Source organism: Guillardia theta (genome assembly GCF_000315625.1).
Source record: "Guillardia theta CCMP2712 unplaced genomic scaffold GUITHscaffold_69, whole genome shotgun sequence".
Classification (NCBI taxonomy): domain Eukaryota; class Cryptophyceae; order Pyrenomonadales; family Geminigeraceae; genus Guillardia; species Guillardia theta.
The window spans coordinates 40,623-50,774 of record NW_005434605.1 but is presented as its reverse complement, the minus strand read 5'-3'; the positions used below and the strand labels follow the sequence as shown (position 1 = coordinate 50,774).

General features: G+C 54.3%; 2 protein-coding genes across 2 annotated transcripts; one reads left to right on the top strand and one right to left on the bottom strand.

The window, feature by feature from the left end:
- Positions 1-194: 194 nt before the first annotated feature.
- Positions 195-1,519, bottom strand: GUITHDRAFT_113643 (hypothetical protein; the record flags this gene model as incomplete). Its single annotated transcript, XM_005827085.1, has 3 exons — positions 195-214; positions 300-1,207; positions 1,350-1,519. 3 exons carry the CDS (start codon positions 1,517-1,519, stop codon positions 195-197), a joined length of 1,098 nt encoding a protein of 365 aa, XP_005827142.1.
- Positions 1,520-6,838: 5,319 nt separating this feature from the next.
- GUITHDRAFT_48170 (hypothetical protein) lies at positions 6,839-8,130 on the top strand (the record flags this gene model as incomplete). The annotated part of the gene is made up of 5 exons (XM_005827084.1): positions 6,839-6,916; positions 7,130-7,361; positions 7,487-7,590; positions 7,645-7,839; positions 7,978-8,130. Coding segments are annotated over 5 exons (762 nt in total), but the record flags the coding sequence as incomplete, so codon positions are not given.
- Between the last annotated feature and the right edge of the window lie 2,022 nt (positions 8,131-10,152).

Genomic DNA, 10,152 nt, shown 5'->3' with positions numbered 1-10,152 from the left:
AGCCGAGGGGGGTAGGAAGGAGGCAACTTGCCAGTCTCCCTGGTGGAACTGAGAAAACCACTTCCTCTCTGCTCCATCGCGGGTCAGCGATGGAAGCGTTCACACAGCACCTGCCTGTCTTCCCTCCGTTCTCCCGCATCTGCTGCAGCACGAGCGACGGGATCGCGGCCGATCGGACGACGAGCGAGCGATTTCTATCCACGTCCACTGTAGCCTGAGGGCATAAAGTTGAGGTGGAAAGTTACATTCTGCTTCCTCCCTTCTGATTCCTCCTCTAACTTCCTCCCTTGCTCCTTTACCATCTCTTGCCTTTTTCTGCTTTTGCTCCTCCCCCAGCACTCCCGCTGCTGCCCCTCCGCTTCCTCCTCTCACCTTCACTTCATCCGTGAACAAGTTCTGGAAGTCGATCAGCTCGATGTGCCCGTCCCCATTGATGTCGCACGCCTGTACGATCTCCCCCGCCTCCTCCTCGCTGATCTTCACCCCATGTCTCTTGAAGCCATTGTAGATCTTCTCCGCGTTCAGAACGCCCGTCTTGTTGTCATCGAGCGCGCGGAAGGCGCGGTGGAGGGAGTTTCCGACCTGCAACGTGAGCTTTGAGATGAGATTCTCAATCTTTGGCCTCATTCTCTCCATCCGCGCCAGCGCCTTTGCCTTGTACTCAGCCAGCTTCTCAGGGCTCATGTGCGTTGGCCGCAGGTCCTTTACCGTATCCCTCATGAAGTTGAAGTTTGCGATGTCGAAGCCTCCTGCTTCTGAGGACCGATCGAAAAGCGAGCCAGCATTGAACCTCTCCTCGTCCCACGTGTTGGCGGCTGCTATGAACCACTCCTTGATCTCGTCCGTGAACTTCATCCCCTTCACCCTCCCCAGCGCCTCCCACACCTCCCCCTTGGACATGGACCGGATCCCCGACGTCGCACTCCTCGCCATCTCCGCGATGATCTCCCTCCTGTTCCTCTCGATCTCCTTCCAAAGTTTCGAGTTCACCAGCGCCGTCATTGCCTCATGCGACACCTGGTTGGCTCGGTCGAACTGCAGCGACTGCTCAAACTCCGCCAGGCGGTTCACAAACTCATCATATTCCAGCACCCCGTCTCCGTTCCTGTCCGCCTTCCACAGGAAATTCTCCAGCAGGCTGATCTCGTCGTCCTTGAGATCCTTTCCCCACTTATGCAGCATCTCCTTCACTTCGTCTGGCTGCAGCCTGCACAATGTGTTTAGATCTCCTGCTCCTGCCCCTGCCCCTGCCCCTGCCCTTGCTCCTCCTCTATGCCTACATATCAACACTTCCGCCCGCCCTCTCTCCTCGTCCCTCACTCTTCCTTCGCCTCCTCCTCTCGACTCACTTGGAATCTCCACTCTCGTCTGAGGCTAGGAACGCCTTCCTCAGCTTCCCCGAGAGGGAGGTGACCTTGGCGTGAAGCTCTATCCTCTTGTTCCTCTCCAGCTCATCCCCGACCTTGAACTTCCTCTTCCACGTCGGAGTTTGTCGCTTATTCGAGCTGAGACAGAGCATGTCAGGTCCGACGACTGGCAGCAAGGACGAGCAAGATGGCAGTCAATGAAACGCACAGACCTTGATCGCTTCTCCCAAGTTGATGCCTTGGCTGGTGACCCAACAACTAGCCTGTTCTCCTCGAGCCGCTCGTGTACAGGAGGATGAGATGCTTCTTTGTTTTCATGATTATCGTCCTGCTCTTCTGCTTTCTCCTTGTGGAATTTGTTGGTTTGACCTGTATGTCCTCTTTGCCTCCTTCGGGAGCTCGACATTATGCAGACCCTGTATGCAAGAGCAGAGTCCCTCACCAGATCGAGTGCAGGCCTCTCTTCCCCGAACTAACTCGTTTTCTCACTCTTACTACCAAGATCTTCTTTCATACCGTCTGCATGCTCTTTCTTTCGAGATGTTTGTACCCAGGCGTACAAACAGTTCCCAACAACTCACTGTAAGCCCCGTCCTCTCCGTCCGCTGCGATCTTCTCCTTCAATCTTGTCGTCGTGATGTTCTCACATCAGTTCATTCCATCAGTTTGACTTCCTCCTCTCACTTCTTCTGACACTCTCCTCTGCATTCTTCGCAAACCTCTCGCTCCCCGCCCTCCTATCCTCAGCATAGTCGCATGGTCCGTTAGAGTTCCTAACCACCCCGTCCTGTAGACCCCTACCTGTGTCTTTCCCACTACCCTACCCCTAATTTACCCCAATTAATCTTTGCTTGTACCCCTGATTTAAAAGTCAACTTGTACCCCTACCCCTACTTTATAAACACTGCCTTCCACCCACCCTCGTTTGTAATGCCTTCCAACTTCTCTTTTTTTGAGGTTGGGGTCCGTGTGGACCTATGACTATCCTAGGACCCCGATAGGTAGCGGGGCATGGATATAAGAGATCTGGAGTGGCGGAGGGGAGGGAAGGGAAGTAGGAGCAAGAGGAGTGAAGTAGAAGACAAGGAGGAAAGAAGAGAAGAGAAGAGAAGAGAAGAGAGAGAGAGAGAGAGAGAGAGAGAGAGAGAGAGAGAGAGAGAGAGAGAGAGAGAGAGAGAGAGAGAGAGAGAGAGAGAGAGAGAGAGAGAGAGAGAGAGAGAGAGAGAGAGAGAGAGAGAGAGAGAGAGAAGAGAAGGGAAGGGAAGAGAAGGGAAGAGAAGAAAGAAGAGATAAGAAGAGAAGAGATGCTGAAGCTACTTTGCTGAAGACTTCTTGGGCGGGGAGTGTTGGATCTCAGGGCCATCAGCGACGAATGTCGAAAATAATCTGCTAGAACCTGAAGCTTAAACACTGAGGGGACGTTGGACCATGGCACCTCCTGGATAGTTCAAATTCATGCTGTTCCGCTCATCTCCGTGAAGCCAGTGGCACTTCTCTCTCTTCTGTTTCGCTGTTTTTCCTCAGACCGTTTTGCAAGCTAGGTTCTGCCTACTTGCCAGCTTTGTGTCCTCAGTGTCGTCGAAGTTAGCCAGAGCACACTGATAGCATACTCGACTCTTCCATCGTTGTCTAGACCAGCTTGTTGTCTTCGCGATTCCTGGAGGCATTTTTTCGTTTTGCCCCCATGTGTCTCCTACCTCTACCATTGTGTGGTGGTCGTGTAGAGCTGGGCTCTGAATCATCTATTGGCTGAGGGAGACTATCGCTCGGTCCCCTCAGCTGCCCCTGAAGGTTCTCACCGTCCCCATAGCCTTCAAAGGCGAGACTTTGCCCCAGCAGGAAGCAATTTTCATGAGCTCGAGCGAAAAAACTACTAAGACGACAACTGTCACACCCCGAAGCTTTACGGGTTGCAGACTCTACAGCGAATACTCAAGGCCATTCCGCTGGATCACACACAAAGGTGAAGAGTAGAGATGTGAAGTTTATTTGATAACACAAACACACTATCGATTCGTGACACACACAGCAAGGGAAAAGGACAGACCACCTTAGCCGTTGTTGACGATCCTTTTATAGTCGAGGGGAATCACCAGCGGTGGTGAGGCTCCTCTTGCACGAGCGAGCATCCCTCGTGCTTCCGCTTAGATCTGCGTCCTGCCCGAAGATTCACGGGTTCCGAAGATTTACGGGTTCCGAAGATTTACGGGTTGCAGACGTTCACGGCGAATGCTCAAGGCACCTCCGCTGGATCACACATAAAGGTGAAGAGTGACGAACTTGCGGTTGTCTGCTGTTCTTCGCTCCTGTTGTTTGTCGCCAACATGACAGTATCATGTTTGCGTTGAATTTCCAGTAAACTTCAACCGTTGCTGATACTTTGTGTCATCCAGCAGAGTAGTATTGAGATTTGCCTGTAGACGTCTTCTATCCTGCTGTACATCCTCCTTGTACCGGGCACGACTTTGGGCAGCAAATGTCTTGGTGCTTACAAGGCGCGTGCAGCGTGTATGATATAACTCTATGACACAACACATCACCCTGTGGCTGCATCTCCTTACAGAAGGGTATATAAATTTGCGTCCTTGTGTCTCGCATTTACGACTCATAGTTTGCTCGGCGGGATACCATGGCGCTGGTCTCTACTTACATTGCCAAGACATGCTCGACATGTACATGACATGTTCTCCCACATGAGTTCAGGTCCTCTTGTTCACTTACAACCTCCTCTAGCCCTGTTCTCTTCACTTCTTGCTCCACCCCATCTGCTTGTCACTAGTAGCTTCGAGTCGGACGGTCGGAGGTCAACACTGTGACACTCCCCAGGTGTAAGCCTGGAAACACCCGGTGCATTTACTACATGCAAGAGTGCAAGATAGGGTGGGGTCATCCAGAAGCCTGTGGTACTTCGGACGGTAGGTCGCAACTGAGACTGTCACGCCTTCTGAGTCAACGGTGCTTTGAAAATTAGGGGGTGAGGGGTGGTACAGGTTGCGACCCATGGGTGGGTACTTGAAACTAGGAGGGTAGGGGTGGAGTTGTCACCAGTAGCGCGTTGGCATGATGATCTTATGAAGGGGTCATGACCTGTGCGTGAAGCCAAATCAGACGCCGAGGGTTCAAAGGGTGGTGCTCTTGTTACAGGGTGGTGACCTGGTAGTGTCGGGGTGTTGAAGGGGTAGGGGTGGAGATAGGGCTGGTGGTTTCCGGGATGTCGCATATCACAGGGACGAGTCGGAAGCTCCGAGGCTCGTTGGGAAATAGGCCGTCAGGGCACCGTGAGGTGAGAGGGTGCCAACAGAGTAGGTGGGGTGGTGGCTGAGGGGTCGGAAACAGAAGAAGGCTAGGGGTAAGACATGGGTCAATGTGTGGTAGGGTGCATTGTGCATGGGGTACGGAAGAGCGTGCGTCTGATGGTAGGGTGGGGGTGATTCCTTGAAATCCTATCTTTTGCTGTGCTCATCTTACTCGGCTTTCCAAGCTAAAAACGTACGAAATTTGTCATTAATTCTGTGCCTCGTAATTCAAAGATTAAGAAAGAATTTGAATATTGTTTTGGCATTTGGGAAATCAGTAGGAGACTTGATGCGCCAGGCAGAGACTTTTAAAGATAGAGTCACACCCCCTTTTCCTCTGCCATGATGGTGACCACCACCTGTCTGTCGACCAACTTTTAAAACTGTTTTTAGGATGCCTGCACGACCCTCAACTTGTTCACTACCCTTCAATACGATATCAAAGGGTGGGGTGAAATCAAATCATCCCCCCGATTCTTGATTATTATTTTCATGAAAAGGTATTATTTCGGTTAAGGCCCTGAATCAAAAATCGATTTTTCGTCTCCAACATACCAAAAGTAATTTTAAAACCAATTAAATCATTTTCTTGATGACGGGACAACCGATGGACCGTGACCTGAATACATCAGAAGTAGCCTAATTTAACTCTTTTATGGCTTATTTAACTCCATTTTCGACTCTGTTTACCACCATTTAACCAGCATCCGAGTATGCCCGCCATGGCTGTGGGAGCGAACGGATGATGAAGGCGCGGGGCTGGATGCTGCTCCTGCTCCTGCTCCTGCTCCTGCAGATTTCCATTCTCCCTGTTGTAGGACAGTCAGGGACGCTCCCCGTGTGCGACCTGTTTGTCCGCAAGGTTGTTTCCTCGTTGGCGCCATGCCCGCTCGCTGCTGACTTGTTCTCCTGCTGCAGGAAACGACCAATGCCCTCTTGGAGGGGTTGAGGGATAATCTCTTCTCCATAGGCTATGCAGGCTACCCGACATATATTGATGGATCTTACAACAGGAACTTGCAGATCGTAGCGGTACAAGGGCTGGACGGTGGATTCATGCTCCCCACCATGCACAGCGTGAATGCCTCGTTGCAACCTGAGCTGATTATCAACGAGAGGTGTCCTGGGTTTGCGAGGTCCAGGTGTCCAGATTTTGCTCATGCCCTATTCCCTGGTGCATGGCCCTTGGTTGGGATGGCCTACCTGCTGCTCCCTTACAACTTCCAAGTGGCTACCGTGGAGGAGTGCCTGAGGGTAAAGGTGTTGCAGGAGTACATGATCTGGATTGTTACCTCCAGCGAAGCCAGGAAGATTGCAAACGATGCCTGGTATGTTGAGATGCCGGCTCAGATCAGAAGCTATGTGTTGGAATCGATCTCAGAGCTGTCGTGCAATGGTAAGAAGGTAGCCAACATGTCATTCCCTGTGACTTCAAAGACCACCACCAAGATTGTGGCCTATGGCTCTACTCTCCTCTCTCCTCTCTTCACGAAGCTCAACAACTACTACACCATCAACTTGCAGCCGAGCACGGTGGTGAACTACAACGGAGGGGATTTGCTCAATTTCTCTGAGTTGGGTGCAAGCATCGACTTTGCGGGGGTGGACGTGGCGCCCCAGTCGCTTTCCCTGGAGCAGCGCACGAGATTTATGCTGCTCCCTATCTATGCAGCGCCTGTAGTTGTCGTAGCGCACCTGGACATCGGTGTTCAGCTGAACATGACCGCCTCGCTCCTGGATAAGGTTTTGCAAGGGAAAGTCGCGTGTTGGGATAACGAGATGATCGTCAAGTTGAACCCGAACGCAGACCTCCCGAAGGCTCCGATCACGAGGGTTGTTCGCAATCACTCGAGTGGAAGCACGTTGACTCTGACGAACGCGTTGGCTCTGCTGCAGGGGAAGCAGTGCGAATCACTCCCGCAGCTGTTTTTGTGCAGTGACCTCCCATCATGGCCGGCGCCCAACATGAGTTTGGTCGAGAGCTTGTGCCCGTGCAACTCGCAGGATGTTGGGGCCTCGTGGGCTGCGAGGAACGTGGGGACTGTTGTGCTGATCTCGCTCGGAGGGTTTGCGCTCGTTTGCATCGGGGTGTTCTTCCTGGTGGGATACATCAAGAGTCGCAAAGAGAACTTGTGGAAGGTCAGCTGGGATGAAGTAAGCTTTCCGGAGAAGCCTGAGGTGCTCGGGCAAGGATCGTTCGGGGTTGTTCTCAAGGTTCACTTTCGAAGTCAAGTGGTGGCATGTAAGCGGCTGGTTTCGCCGTCGGAAGCGTTGAAGCTCAACCAGATGCCGCTCAAGTCAGCCATGAACTCTGTCGCCTGGCAGCCGAACCTTGCTAACAGGGTGAGCCACTCCTCGCCGACCTCGAGCGGGATCAGTGCTAGGGGAACTTCCGGAGAGGTCGACCTGACGAAGTCGAACTCGGGGACAGGGATGAAGGACCAGGACCAGCCGCAGCTCATGGAGCTGCTCATCGGTCGGGGCCAGGGCCTGAACAAGAGCATCCGGTCGCAACTGATGACCGAGGTCAAGGTCATGATCTCGATGAGGCATCCCAACTTGTGCCCGATCATGGGAGCGTGCTTCGAGTACGGCAAGGAGTTCTTGCTGATGCAGTACTTCGAGTACGGCAGCATTCGTGACATGTTGAACAATCGGTTTGCCATGACGTTCGACATTCAGATGGATTTGATCTCAGGTGACATGTCTTGCATTGGTCCTCTCCGATCTCCGATCGCTGCCCTGCCATATCTCACTTGCCCTCTGTCCTCCTTGCTGCCTCTGCTGCCGCCGCTCCGCCTGTTCTCATATCGTTGTTGGCAGGCATTGCGGCTGGCATGCAGTATGTCCACCTGGCCAACCCTCCCCTGATCCACAAGGATCTGAAAGCTGCCAACGTCCTGGTGGATGCCAAACTGACCCCGAAGGTGAAGGGAGGAGAGGGACAGCAATGAAGGGGGAGGCTGAAGCTTGTGCTGCAGATTTCCGACTTTGGGATGACTTCTGCCCGATCGAAGGAGGGAGAGCGAGTGGGGACTATATTCTGGAATGCTCCTGAGCTGTTGGATGGCCGAGGGGCGTCCACAGCCACTGATGTCTACGCTTTCGCCATTACCATGTACGAGATCTTCCACCCTCTCAACGACAACATCTACAACAACCTCAACATCTACCAGGTCTGTCTCTTGATCACATTCACTTGCCTTCCTCTTCATTCCCGCTTCTCCTCCCTCACCTTCTCCCTCCCTCACTACTCCCTTCCCCTCCCTCCTTCGCTCCTTCCCCTCCTTCGTTCTCCTCACCGCACAACGCAGGTCATGCAGGGTGTGAAGACCGGAGTGCTGAGACCGGAGCTGGACTATTCGAATGTCCCTCAGGAGATGATCAATCTCATTCAGGACTGCTGGTGTCAAGACCCGCAGAGACGTCCAGCCTTCACCTCCATCGTCTCCGCGATCAACAGCCTGACGTCCGACCCAGATTTCATGAGCCGAATGGTGAGGAGGGCGGAGAATCAACGAGGAAGAGAAGAGTTGGGACAGCGCAGAGGGAGGGGTTGGGTAGATAGGGGAGAGGACTGGAATCTTGTGCAGAAGGGGAAGGAGGACGAGGAGGAGGTTCTCATTTGAAGGGGGGCTGGGGCGCAGCAGTAGGTGGACGAGGACGAGGACGAGGACGAGGACGCGGACGAGGAGATGAAAGTCTTTGGGGTGCTGACTCTTCCTCGCCATGCTGCTGTGTTTCCAGATGGACAAAGTTTACTCGATGAGCTTTCCCTTCAGCGGCCACTCGTCCGATCAGAGCATCAACCCTTCTCCCTCCTTCCCTCCTAAGGTGACAGGGAGGAATTGAGAGGCTCTCCGTCCTCCTCCCACACTTCCTCCTTCTCGTCTCGTCTTTCCTCCCCTCCCTCCCTTCCCACCCTCCCTCCCTTTCCCCCCTCCCCGCCCTCTGACGCTCCTCCGGCTCAGATCGCCAAGATGGTCTTGGATGGCATCAAGGTCGACCCTGAGAGGTTCTCCAACGTCTCCGTCCTCTTCGCCGACGTCGTGAACATGGAGAGGCTGACCAGGGAGCTTCCTCGCCAGAAGGTTCTGTCCCCTCCCTCCTTCCCACCTGCCTACCAGCTGACCCTCAGCTGAAAGTTTCGGGAGCTCATGCGCAAACTCTACGAGACGATAGACAACCTCTCCAAGCTCCATGGCGTCTTTCGGATCCACACAAACGGGGGGACCTGCATGGTAAGCTGCCTCCCCTTGATCCAGCTTTCCCTCTCCCTGCTCGTCCTCCTTTTCCTCGCAGCCCTCCATGGTTCTCTCTCCCTACCACGACATCCTGTCTCTTTGCACGCTCCTCGTTCGAACTTCTTCCTCCTTTCCTCCTCTGACTCTTCTTCCCTTAGGTCGCATCCGGCCTCTACGACGAGCAGCACAGCAACGCTGCCTCTGTCGCCCAGTTTGCCGTCGCCCTCTTGCAGTCAACCCGCGAAATACTCCTTGATGAAGAGGTCCATTCCTCCCTTCATCGTTCCCTCGCTCCCGCTGCTCTTCCTCTCTCCTCCTCTCCCTCTCCTCTTCCTTCTTCCCTCCATCCCTCCCTCCATCCCTCCCTCCTCCTACCCATCATCCTCTTCTGCACCTGCACCTTCCTCACCACCTCCTCCACCAGGGACGGGCACAGGAGACGCTCATGCTGAGGATCGGTTGCCATGTGGGGTCGGTAGTCGCGAGCGTCGTCGGCAACAGGAAGCAAACGCAGCGCTACTGTCTCTTCGGCTCAACCATCACCGTTGCTTCCCAGCTCGCGGCCACCTCGGGACCCAACAGGATTCAGGTGGGTCCCCTGCTGCTATGCAGCTGGGCTGCGTTGACGTTGGGGAGCAGTTGTCGGCAGAGATGAGGACGAAGCTCTTGTCCGAGGCCAACGACGAGTTCGCGTCATTCATTGTAGGAGATGAAAAACCCCTCGCTCCCCCTTGCCTCCTCCCGCCTATCTATCTCAGCTCCCTCCCTCCCTCCCTCCCTCCCTCCCTCCCTCCCTCCCTCCCTCCCTCCCTCCCTCCCTCCCTCCCCCCTCCCTCCCTCCCTCCCTCCATCTCACTGGTTCTGTTGTTTGCTTCCTCCTTTCACTTTCCCGTCAGGTCTGCCGCGGGATGGTTTCAATCCGTGGCAAAGGAAACTTCAAAACATTCTGGCTCGACCTCCCTCACCACTACTACAACCCTCCTGACTCCTACTGGCGATCCGTCTTCCAGTCCAGCTCGCCTTCTCCTCTCATGTTCGCTCCTCCAGCCGTCTCCAACGCACCGCGGACTTCTCTTTCGAAGAGCAGCGTCGGGGATCCAGGGGAGGAGGAGAGGAGGAGCAGGCAGGAGGAGGAGGGGAGGAGCAGGCAGGAGGAGGAGGGGAGGAGCAGGCAGGAGGAGGAGAGGAGGAGCAGGCAGGAGGAACAGAGGAGGAGCAGGCAGGAGGAAGCAAGATTCTCAATGT